The 13,811-nt window shown below is 35.4% G+C and overlaps 1 protein-coding gene across 1 annotated transcript in view; it reads left to right on the top strand.

The window, feature by feature from the left end:
• Positions 1-13,811, top strand: part of LOC150095456 (uncharacterized) — a 175,426-nt gene that overhangs the window by 25,049 nt on the left and 136,566 nt on the right. The window contains exon 3 of the mRNA XM_090410112.1: positions 9,400-9,545. Within this exon, the coding sequence (XP_090266238.1) occupies positions 9,400-9,545 (146 nt within the window). The remainder of the gene's footprint in view (positions 1-9,399; positions 9,546-13,811) is intronic.

The following is a 13,811-nucleotide window of genomic DNA, read 5'->3' as shown; positions in this document are numbered from 1 at the left end:
CCTCGAATCAATATCAGTGATGGCTGAATGGTGGAGCCCAGCTGCCAAATCATCAAAAACGTTAGTTAGAGCTAACCATCTAGTCCCTTTGGAAATGAAGGAGGATTTTTTTCTTTGTTTGTGGCACCCGAACATAGCAAACCGAAATCACTGATTTCGATTTGCTATGTTCGATTTCATACTGGTCGCGTACAAACAATTGAACATCTCTTATGAGATGTTCATCAATTGTACAAACAATTGAACATCCTTTCTGATATCATTGATGCATAGACTGAACAACAACGATAAGTCCAAGAACAGATACATAGAGTACACTATTAGTCACCTTAAATCTGGCGGATTCCCCCCCCCCTCATATAACACTTTCTGATACCTGTCTCCTTCAGCCGCTCGCTTATACCAAGTCAATAGTTTATATTTCAATCATATTCCTCCAATTTCTGCAATAGCCTTTCATGGGGTATCCTGTCAAATGCCTTAGCAAAGTATTGATTTTGCTAAGATGATAACATCCTAAGATGATACATCCTCATCACATGTATTGATTCTTTTTATCTAATCAGCCTGTAACATTTAACCCATGCTATTCCTTGCAAAATATAGCTTGTCAGTGAACCCATTTCGGTATGCGAGTTCTTACTTACTCCTCTAAAATGTTCACCTGATACCACTCCAGAAATGCTGACAGGTCGGCAATTAGGTGCATCCATTTTGCACGATTCTTGTAGTAAGTAATTATCATACATTCTTCCCATTCCTGTGGGATCTTTGCCGAGGCCTAAATTATACAACCACATCTAGTGTACAACTACTTTAGCTGAACATTCCTTTAGCAAGGGAGGTGCAAAAACTGATGGATCTAACTATCGATCTATCAGTATCTCTGGTAGTGAAGATTTTAGAGAAGTTGGTAAGAGCTCGCATACAGAAATGGGTAGACAAACAGCTATAATCTGCAAGGCATGTGTTTACTAAACGAAGGTCATGTTTTAGCAATTTGCTCATATTTTGTAACAATGTTACGGACAAGTTGGATAAAGGGAATGGATACACTATGATAATGTTGGATTTTTCTAAGGCATTTGATAGGATACCACACTAAAGACTTGCATAAACTGGAGAATATGGGATTGGAATATAAACTCTTGACTTGGATCAGGGGATGGTTGACAGACATGGATGTGAATCTGCCAGATTTAAGGTTACCAGTGGTTTACCTCAGGGTTCAGTCCTTGGGCCATTATTGTTCAACCTATATATTAATGACATTAGGGGAAGGGTCTAGCAGGAGATGTGCAATTGTTTGCCAATGCTACTGATATTCAGCACTTACAAAATTATTTGAATAGGATGGAAATTTGGGCAAACGAAACTGGCTATCAGTTTAATGTTAGTAAGTGTAATGTTATGCACTTTGGCGTGATGAGATTTCCAGCAGCATATTATATTAGTGGAGTTAGGAATTTGAAGTTCAAAAGTCACACAGTAAAAGTTGCAAATACAACTTAGAACCTTGATATCTAAGGATAAGAAAGTCATTTTGCTTCTTTATAAGACCACACCTGGATTATTGTGCGCAGATTTGGTCTCCCGGATTCCAAAGGTATAAAGAAGCTGTGGAAAAGGTGCGAAGAAGAGTTACAAAGATTATATCTGGATTATGAGATCTAGATTATGTCTAGATTATGAGGACAGTTTGCGAGTATGTGGATTACAGATTCTGGTTAACAGGAGAAAGAGAGGATGATATGACAGAGATCTATAAACCTCTGAATGAGTGTTATAGGATATCGTCTGATGAAATTTTTTCGTTATATGGAAGGTGGTGAGAGAACACGGGGGCACCCATGGAAGTTAAGTTTGCTCACAGTCAAGAAAGGAGTAAAAGCTTGGTTTTTCTCTCACAGAGCAGTGAGTGAGTTGAATAATTTGCCTTTAGGGGTAGTGAGTGCATCTATTGTGAATGAATTTAAGGGAAGGCGTGACAGCTGGTTTTGGTAATTTATAGCCTACCTCGATAAGTCCTTGACTCCCTGGAGGTCTCAGATAATAATAATATGAAATCCCGTCTTCCGCTATTATCGAATTCTTATCCACGTTATGCAACAGTTCTAAAATGTTCTCATGTACCTCTATCATGGCAGATTTCTCTGTTCTTGCTCCTGGTACTAAAGACTGTGGTATTATTTGTTTTTGTCATAATAATAAAATACAGGGATACTTTAATTTTGATCACCCTGTATTTTATTATTATGACAAAAACAAATAATACATATAGGAAAAATACTGAGGTTTACTGAGACAATTTTATAATCATTTTCGTGCACGATCTAACTAATTTGCGGTTATGGTCAAATCTATCAATATGTGCGAAATGACACATACCTCCTCATACATAAGGAACCAATAACAGCTTTACTTCATTTGGCGATAACAATCTCTCTCACGCATAACACTTAAATGTCATACGTCCTATTGTCCAAAGAAACAAAAATATGCTCTTTCCCTAAAATCAGAAGCAGCAGAACTCAAATATCCAAGCTTACACTCTGAGTCTAATATTTCATAACAAACACACATACACAAAGACTTGCGTCCATTACAAAACATATCGTAGTTAAGTTTAATGAAAATGAGTTTACTTAATGTAATTAAAAGGATAATAAATCAAAATTACCAATTAAAATATATTTCAGAAAGAATACTAACCGAAAATAGTTGAATATTCTTGAAAGCAAAGATGATCGTCGTTTTGTAAAAATTTCAAAAATGTACTTCAAGGATTTTTTAGTATTGAACTTAGTGCGGGGACGAAAATAATGCAGAACATGGAACTGATATTATATATATATATATATACCAAGGGATGAATTTATATAAACTGAAACATTAGAAGAATATATAAATTTTAAATTAAAACAGAATGTGTGTATATATATATATAAAGACTAAGCCAAAAAACAAAAAATGGTGGTATACCTGAAAAGTCACAGCGAAGCTTATGAGACCCTTAAAGAATAAACAGATAAGTAATTTTCTCCTGTAGGAGCGAAGCGGACAGCACAGTGACATTACTGCTGTTGTTGCTTTTCATGTATAATACATGAAAGTATACTATATTAAAATGCATGAACATTTTATTATTATTAAAAACTCAAGTTTATTTTTATTTCTTTCAGTTACTCTTTTAAAAGCCAGTTGAAAGCAATGAATGCACATTTGTGACATAAATTGGAATCGAAAGGAGAACGTTTAAAAGTAGGGGCGATTAGATTTTCTTAATGTAATACAACTACCACGAATACATCTAGACAAATATACATCACTCTAGTAGATTCTTTTAACTGTTTATGCAGTTTGAAATTGCTTGGAACAAAAAATAGTAAAGACTCAACGAATTTTTGTATAGATAACAAGACCACTTTTCAATCATATCCATCTTATTAGTCGTCTCTGAGTAAGATGCATTCGGATGGACGCACAAAACGACTTATGAGAAATGAGTTTAAACATTTTAAAATGTCTAATAACACGATTTAAGAAACACGCCTAAATGCATGAACCGTATATAAAAAATCGCTATAACTATTGACATAAAAACTCATCTTTTACCGAAGTTTATTACTGGATTATCATAAAAGAAAAAAAAATTATCATAAATCTCTTTGAGTAACATAAATTTGTCACAGAGATCTTCAAAATAATTGTAGGGAAAACGACGGAAATATTGATAATAGAACATTTAACTGTGAATCATTTTAAACTGCATTAAATAATTCTAAGCCTGTGGTTAATTATTGTTCATGGAATTAAGTTACTGTAACGTAGTTATGAACTAGTTCAGTGCAAAGACTAAATGAGTTTTTTCCCCAATTGTAATTTTACTGTTAGTGGGAAAATGACTTGAACTAGTATTTATTATTATTATTATTATTATTATTATTATTATTATTAGCTTTTTTTTTCTCTAATTAGATCGTCCCTATTCAGAAGATGGTTCAAAATTTTGATAATAATTACTCCTCTGAATTTTTGGACGTCTGCTAAAAACGTGTCAAGTAGAATCAATTGGACTATTTTAATAGCAAAATTAGGCAAAAAAAAAGTATATAATGTTTGTGTGTATGTGTGCGCGCTCAAAAAATAAATTAAAAAAAGGAATAATAATAATAATAAATAAATTCTCTAACGCATTTCATTTCCATGGGGAATGGGAGGGACTTCTTTAGTCCTAACTAAAATCGGCGAGCATCCGGTCTCCACCCTTACAGTCGTTGTGATAATGAATGGTGTCTCTCTTCGATAACGCCATCGCAAAACGCACCTTTTTGATAATTGCCTCGATCATTTCCTTGAACATGAAAATGATTGAGGATACAGCATAAATGCTGTCCTGCACTGAAAAACAAATCTTGTTTTGCTTTGTTTCTTAACAAGATCTTTTCAAGTCGTTAATCATCTGAACTCTTCCTAAATATATCTGTTGATAAAACATTTTTGCATCTGACGTCACTAGCGGTGTGCGTAGTAGTAGTAGTAGTAGTAGTAGTAGCATAGCGAACGAACAATCACGATGTGACTTTGAGCTCAGTAACGTGCATGCACTACACGACACGGAAATTTTGCTACAACAGAAAGATTCGCGTGCAGCAAATTTCCCAATGTTTGGACATTTAGTAGCGATGAATTCATAATTCCATTAAATATAATATCCAACAATAAACATAAGAATTAAAATATTAATTTCTGTAAGTGAACTTCAGCAGTCGAATCATTAGCTCCAATTGGGTAGAACGCGACTGCAGTTGACTGTTTTGATAATGGAAAGCTTTAATTCAGTTATTTTCGTAAGCCGAAGTATATTTTTAAAAAAAACTTTCTGGATGATTCTATAATTTGGCTGAAGATAATACTGCAAAACAAACTTACCAGATGAAAGTCATTATTTATCCTCCATGAGTGTTAGAAAGCATGCTAATGATTAATCACACGTTGACACCAGAATGAATGATATCTCGCATTCATGTAGGCGCCATCTGAGCATTGTGATTTCGCCACGTGGTTGGAAAACATGTTCAAATTTTGTTTGTGGAAAAATGAATTTTACAGGATTTATTCATTTATCAGACGGGAATAGAACGTACCTCTTTCTCCCAATGGTCACATTTATTTTCCGCTTATCTCCAATTCCTTAACTGACATGTTTTATTTCGCCTTCCCATCAAATGTTCGTTCTATTCTGTTCGGTTCAGTTTTACACTTATGCGTAGACTCACGCCATACAATGCAGGCTTTTTTGAAATCAGTTCCTACTGAAGAAGGCAGGTAATCCTTTTCCCCCCTCTACTGTCCTATGTCTGTATATTGCGTGTGTTCTTGTGACCAGTTTGCCTGTTTTTCGAGATGAAAAACTCGCGATATGGGTTAGTTAGACGGTCTATGAGACCGACTAACTCACCTTCGGATAAAAAGTTCTGATCAAGTTTCTTCACCTTCTAGACGAGATTCGAAGCAAACTTTTTCCAAAATGTTCGAAAAGGATCATTTACGTCTTTTACATAGTCGCAAAAGAGGGATTCTGTTGATGAGACGATAGTTCCAAACAGCTGTCAGCAAAAGCCATAATCAAAGGCATTGATAAAAGGCAAATAGAAGAGCTCCACAAGTTCATCGTCTTTTAGGTAGTGCATAACCAAGTCAACTCTCCGAAGCCTGTAATCTCATTCCTTTCGAAACTTGTTAAATTTTGTAGGAAAACATCTCATCTTCCTTTCCCTCTTTTACCTTGCGGTGTGGAGGATTTATTAATCATCGGACCTCAAACCGTTCACAGTATAAGGTGGGCAGCCCGGTGTGTCCTATGTCTGTAGTGTTGAGTTCTCGAGGCCAGTTTGCCTGCTTTGCGGGATGAAAAATCCCAGGATAAACTAGGGGAAAAAACCCTACTGTCCACGCCCAAGACTGGCTAACTTGGCTATGGCTGAGGAAGATCCTTCAGCTCCTCACGTCACCGACGGGAATCTAACCTAGGACACTCCTTCCCTAGGCATATGGTTGCGAAGTGCACTAGGCTAACTGCGCGGACGTAGGCAAACATTGTTTCTTTTATTTTGCTATCAAGCAATGCTGAATATCTCTTATTCTTTCTTTTAATATAAAAATAATAAAGTAACATGAATACTGAGATGAAGTATTTTAGACTCGTTTCTCATTTTTTTTCCCTTCTAACTTTCCCATTTCTTTCTTTTTTGTGTGTTTGAGGTCGGGGTAAAAACTAAAAACTTACTGAGTCAACTGTGGTTCCAGCAAGTGATTAAGTTAGCTTCAGCCTACAAAAAGGATCTCAAAAAGTTTTTCTTTTGCTCTCTTTTCAAGATTACAGCTAACATACATAGTTCAGTTGATCTTGTTCAAGCACGGCTAACACTGTGGATATTAGCTGAGCTGCAAAATATAGGTGGGCGTGAAAATTTGAGGAGGGGAATAGGCAAGGGTTAGAGAAAATCAAAGGAAGTCGATAATACTATCGAAACAACTCCTCCCTCAACATACACATGACATGTGCTTACTTTTCATATTCTGTTCATAGATTTGACTTACTTTTTGAGTCGCATCAGAACGGATATTAATCAGTAATTATTATTACATATGAAGATTTGGAGTGATATTTGGTATTAGGGACATTATGTCAATGATGAAGAAATTTCATAATTTTATCTGTATTTAATGTTCGCTCTTTTTCACCAAGACTATTGAACTCCAGAACTAGTCTTCTATATTGCCGCAGCAAGAGGTTGCATATATCCAACAGTAATAAGAAAAAAACAAGATATGGTGTTTTATCATACTATGTCACATTCAGGGCCGGATTTAGACTTGCTGGAATCCTTAGCTATACAAAACCCAGAGGCCCCTACTGTTTTAAATTGTATCAGCTGGTCTTTTTTTTTTTTTTTTTTTATTTGAGGCCCCGGCAGATTGCGAGGCCCTAGGCTGTAGCTTTTTTAGCTTATACGTAAATCCGGCACTGATCACATTAGAAATCGAGATTGAGACATTTGCTATCAAAAGAACGCAAACATCACATTTGTGTAAGATAGCGAGGCATTTTATTAATTTAATATTGAAGCTAAAAAAGAAGAAAAATGTTTGATTTTTTTCAGATTATTAGTAATATTTCTAAAGAACATTAAGTCAAGATTTATAAAAACTCCTACGGTGTCAATGTTCAGATATATGGTAAAATTAACAAGTGAAACTTTGCCGTTATTAGTGAAGCCCATGTGGAGAGTAGTTATGATTCCTCTTATATAAACTGTAATGTCTGAAACTAAGTATAAAAGTATATACGATCCAAATTTTTGAAATTAATTTTAAAATATAAACAAAAGCTTAACAAAAAACAGATATATGGAATGAAAGAAATCTCACTTCGGTTTTAATGAAAAAAAAAAAATCTATCTTGAAGAAAGAGATGGAGAACATAAATAAAATAAATAAATAAAAATTGAGAGAGCGCGTTGGAACTGATCCAAAAAAAAAAAAAAGTCACTGACACGCATCGTATTACAAATTTGAAGAGGCTAGGCAAGAGGTAAAACCACATAATTTTACTGACGGACCGAATTATAATCACGGAAGTTCATGTGAGTCGTCATATGAAACCGATTCATAAATCCATAACGAATATATTATAAATATTTTATAAACACACACACACACGCACACACACACACACACACACACACACACACACACACACACACACACACACACACACACACACACACACACACACACACACACACACACACACACACACGGATCATTACAAAAAAATTGCAAATAGCGGATTTTACATCAATTATTGGCCAAAATGTCAGTTTTTTTTATCTATAAAAAGTAATAAAAATAAATAATAAATAATGACAACCTGACCAGGCCTTCGAAATATTATGAATATATACGTTAAGGAACGAGTATATTCGTAAGAGATTGTTAATCATTCACCAAGAACGCAATTTAAAGTCTTTCTCAATTCATTCCCCATTAATGTCACTAGCCTTCATTCACTAAGCACAAACATCTCACATACATAGGTTGTCAACCTACAAAAATCTTCGTTTTTCTGCTCGAGAATCTACTTGTCATTTGTACACCTACTAACTGTATATAAATTCCAAATCTCGTCATTATTAGAAACTTATAATACTATCTCGCGTTTGGTCGTACACCAAACACCTCCCTAAAAACTCCTGACCCCGTCCAAAAGAAGATGACCGCTTTCTTAACAACCCATTTCAGCTGTTGTCTCATAGTCTGCTTCTGCCTTGAACTTTTCCTACTGGTATACTTTCGGGAAAAAAAGAAAAAAAAAGAAAAGAAAAGCTGCACCTAACAGGAATTCATTAGTCCATCACTTTCCACTAAACTTCTAAAAACTTAAGCAGCAACTCTCCAGCACCCCTGACATTTACATGATTCAAGTGTAAATACACTGAAATTACCCTTGAACCGTGAATTTACATCAATTATCAGTAGTAACCTTCTACACAAATATTTGGAAGACCTTGGAAAGCCAGAACGTTTAGCTATCCAAAAATAATGTCAAAAGGTTCCTTTTCTGTTAGCACTTATCCACACCCAACAATAATATGCTACGTAAGTTCCGCAACTTCTTACGTGCAGGACTGGAGTAAAATAAAAACAACAGGACGGAATTTTTTTGTAAAAAAAATGAAAAGTTAACATGAGAAAAGATGACAAGGGAAATTAGAATTTAGTATCGGTAAATGATTAGTCATTTTGTTTTTAATTTACTATACAATTTTTATTTACTGCAAACCTTACTAATGTCAGACGACATTCAGAATAACCTCGTAAATGATCTGTTTTCCTAATCAATTTCTTACAGCCTTTCTTAACTCTAAGATTGCTCCTGGGTATTATTTTTCAGAAGATTATTGTGTTGACGTTATTGTACAAGAGAATGGGTCAAATAACTCTCTCTCTCGCGCGCGCGCACTTATTTTTAATGTATAATTTTGACAGAAAGTGAGACTTCTAGTCGGTCGCGTTGATCTGTATGAATTGCCGGCGTTTTTATTAAAATTTATTTAAATTTAACTTATTCCCTCGATATATTGATTTTTTTTTCCCTAGGGGAAATGTAATCTGAAAAAGTTTAAGAACCAGTGACTTCGTTACTCGAACATGCTTTCCAAGTTATAAATTGTCAAGAGATGGCAGCACATTCCCTGTACTAACATTCGTTTACAGATTAGATCTGTCGCATTTGTGTGCTCCATGTTATCTTCGATAATTTACAGGGATAATAATACAATTGACTTTGTTTACTTTTATTGGCACTTAGCATCTAATTATTTTTTCTTACAGCCGCAAGCCGCGGCCCAGACTTCCGTTCCTGATAAACATATCACCATCTATGTCTTGCTGGCGGGAGTGGCAGGAGGATTAATGTTAGCTGTAGTCGTCATGGTTTGCTGCAAGGTGTGCCTGAAAAAGAAAAAGCCATTAACACGGTAAGACAATTTTATATAGATTCTTACTGACGCTGCTGCTGTAGTTCTTCGGAATTGCTGTTTCTCTATATTGCATTCTATAGAATAAGGCAGATTTTTTTTTCTGATTTGGTTTTCATCTTAATAATCTCAATAGCCCTTACTAATTCACATTAAAATATACATTATATCATTGGTAGAAATTGTAAATTATATGGTTTTCATAAGTATTTCTTGCAAACAGGTTTATTTTTTTTTTCTTTTAAGACATGAATGGATTCATTTATTTATTTACGAAGAATAAATGTTATAATGCCTTTTCCTGTATAGCAGCATCAGGATGACAGTGTGTCAAAACATCAGACAACTGTCACCATCTCGTGATCCCACACTCTGGCACTATTGTTTGTAATACTGGGAATTCTGAGTCGGTTTTTTTAAATGCTGTGCTAAAAACTCGAGTCTACTGAAGAAAATCCCTACTTGCCTGAGCTAAATATCAAGTAAATTTGGGAACCTACTCCAAAAAAAAAAACAAAAAAAAAAAGCCTTTGAGAGGTTTTTCTAGTTGGCGACTAGATTCGAACCTCTGTCTTTTCTCTGGCGATCTGATATTATGGTACAAGAAACGTTGTCACAAGCTATATAGTCACCATTTTAATTCTGTATTATTATTATTATTATTATTATTATTATTATTATTATTATTATTATTATTATTATTATTATTATTATTATTATTATTATTATTATTATTATTGCGATGACGATAGAGGGCGCTGTGTAGGCATACGAACGGGCGCACGGTGACATCGTTGCCCCCCTTTTTTTATAGTTTTAAAGTGGTTCCAACTCCTGTTTTTAATTTGAAAGTATTCCCAAGTAACTCTACCAGTCATGCCAAAGACAGTGAAATAAAATTCACTGAAATTGGCTAAGAAGTAACCAAATTTTAAATTGTTGAAAAGTGAACAGATAGGACCGCGGTCAACAACGAGCGAAGAACAAAGGACGTCGCCATCTTTACAATCACGCCACAATTGCTCAAGGGAAGAAAGATGAGTCATGAAGTGTATCAAATGCCTGGAGGATTTATCGTCCGACGGAAATTAAATAACCTGTACGAAATGCAGTTGGATTCTACGCTTTTCAGAAACAACCTGGCAATGTAAAAACCAATGCAACATGCGAGGAATGGAAGAGTGTAATCTGCAGGAAGAACAAAGAAACGCACCTAAGACAGCCACCTACGACGCAGCCGATTATATCGGAGGCAAAATCAGATGATGAACTGAACAGACAAAAAAAAAAATGCAGGTGAGTCCTATAATTTCAACTCTTTAAATATACTAATAGAAAACAGGATAGAGACTATAAAAGCCAGCTTAGTAGATCTTGTGCAAGAACTCTTCGACAAACAGAACGAACAAATAACAAAAAATCTAGCGAATATGAAGATTTGGTCAAACATAATAATTTAGCATTGATAGAAGTATTGCAAACGGTAAAAGACATCAAAATCATCATTAACGTACTAAATGACAGGCAACAAATTTCATCAACACAATTTGATGAAAGAAACATCCGAACTCCATCAAGAACTTCATTCTCTAAAACTACAATACGAACGTTTAAATCAGCAACAAACAGTCTTCCTGAAACTGCACCTACAGAAAACCTCAGAGACGTAGTTTTAAAATTAGGCCATGCAATTGACATCCTCCCCCACAGCTTAACGACATTCAGACCGTAAATTGGATTCCTAGAAAGAGCAAAAAACAAGGCTTGCAACCTGTGATGAACTGTGACTGGTGCAGGTCATAGTTCATCTTACAAGCAAGTCCATAAGAGACAATCTCATAAAAGCCAGCATACAGAAAAAAACAGTTGCCAAGGACTTGAACGCATTACAAGACAACACACCAATCTTCCTATCTGAATATTTAACACCATTCAACCAGAATCTGTTGTACCAAGCAAAAACAAAAAAATTACCAATTTTTGCGGATCAGAGATACCAAGATTTTCTTGAGGAAGTCACAAACTTCAAAACCGATACAAATTAAAAGCTCAGAAGACAGAAAGGCTGCCACAGTGAAAAAAATCTCCTAATTAGTTCAAAGAGAAGACCACAATAAAAATGAATGTGAACCACCAAGACAGATGCAATAACACCATAACATACTGGCAATTTTACTTTGATCATATCTTTCAGATCATTCATTTGACCTCCCAAACATCAGCCTACTTCCAACACAGCAATCAAATCAATAAAAAAAATACATATATCTAACTGGTGTCATCCTCAGATAAGCTCATTAAAAATCTTCGAGGATATAAGCAGAGATATTGCATCTCAACCGAGATCAACTGCTTCTTTGCGAGCATACATGTTTCTATGAAGCATAAGTAAAGGTTTACTAACTGGAAATATAAAAAACAATAGTTCAAAATTACTGTTATAGCATAATTGTATTGAAAATCTCTTTAAGATTCAAATATTCATGTATGAAGATTGTCATTTCAAATTCTTTTAAAGTTGCGAATAAATATTTCGAAAACGAAAAATATTAATGAGCGATTAGAGCCTGTGTAGCTTAATGGATGTGGCATTTGCATATCACAGCGCTTGGCCGCATGAAGGAAGACTTGATTTTGAGTCTAGTCGGCGACTAGAGGAAATTTTTCTAAGCCTTTTTCGACCGGTTCCCGAGTTAGTTGATCTCTGGCACGGGAAAGCGGGTTTTTTCTCCCAAAAACTCGGGTTTTTCGTCCTGTAAACTCAAGAAAATCGACCGTAGAGCCCACATGATTTCAGACATTAAATACGAGTGTTACGGTTAGGGACCACGAGATGGCGGCACGTGTTGAGGTGTCTCTCTTTACTGCGTGCCACTTAATTAGTGATAGCCTTGGGCCAGCTATCTCTGATTGGGTACCCGTGGAGATTTAACTGCCCATTCATTCTCCAAAAGTTAGATAGGGCTAAAAACGGCCTTGCCTACTCCCTATACGAGAATAAAAAGGCGTTAGCAGATTTTTTTTATTTATTAATGAGCGATTACGAATTAGTATCATATTAAATCAGTACTGATTTAATAACAAGAATCTCCATGCAGTAAAAAAAATTAGATTTCGTTCACATCCCTTCTTTTTTATCAGGAGATATTGTTATAAACGTTCTGTATTTCTATTACCCCACTTAGTCTTTGTTTTCTCTTTACTTAACGAAATTAATGGTCGACTGCCGCCACCTTATTTATTCCTACAATATCTTATGTTCTCATGCTCCATAGTCCAACAAATTTATTTGTTTTACGACTGCGTCAGTTAGACTATGTATTGAGTGTGGGATTATAAGATTTTAAACTAAAGACAAAGCAGATATTGTTAATATTCCCCACTTATGTTAATCTTTACCTTTAATTAGTCGTGGATTGATAATAGATCACTTAAACTTTATCTTGTGCAGGTTCGAAATTTTCAGGATAGTGCATTGACAGAATCAGTCCAATGTGTTGTTCTGAATCAAAAAGGAATATTTACGGTTTGACCACATTAACACACACACACACACACACACACACACACACACACACACACACACACACACATATATATATATATATATATATATACCGTATTTCCCCGAAAATAAGACCGGGTCTTATATTAATTTTTGCTCCAAAACGCATTAGGGCTATCAGGGGATGTCTTATTTTTTCGTGTACAACAATCTACATTTATCCAAATATGGTCATGTCATCTTCTTCTGGAACATCGTCATAACTCTCCAAACCCCGAATTCCGTCCTGAATTTCTTGCGACTCCATTTCCTAGAACTTTTGGCCCCAATCTCTCATGTCCAGGCCATAGAGCTCTCCTTAAATGAGCACTTCTTGTCCATGTAGCCTGCTCGTAGTGTTGGCAACACAGCTGTCAGTGATTTTATCCCATGAATTCTTCACCCAAGTCACAACCTCTTGCAGACTAGGCTTTACAGTTTCAAGTTTCCACGCTGATTTTTCTCCATTCTAATTTCAATGTAGTCATTGATTTCCATGCGCAAATGGTCCTTGAGTGGCTTGTTTATTGCAATATCAAGAGTCTGGAGATAGGTAGTCATTCCTGCGGGAATCATTATTTGATCTATTCTTCTCGCTGCAAGGAAGTTCTTTATGTCATTAGCGCAGTGAGTGCTGGCTGAATCCCAGACTAGCAGACCACTTTGGCCGCCTCGCAAAACAAGTGGCAACATTAAATCGACCCGCTTCCTTATAACTGCTT

Source organism: Typopeltis vanoorti, chromosome 20 (assembly GCF_054136105.1).
Source record: "Typopeltis vanoorti isolate ZY-2024b chromosome 20, IOZ_Tvanoo_1.0, whole genome shotgun sequence".
In the NCBI taxonomy this organism is placed as follows: Eukaryota; Metazoa; Arthropoda; class Arachnida; order Uropygi; family Thelyphonidae; genus Typopeltis; species Typopeltis vanoorti.
Note: the sequence above shows the minus strand (reverse complement) of the source record. Positions and strands in the feature narration are given on the sequence as shown.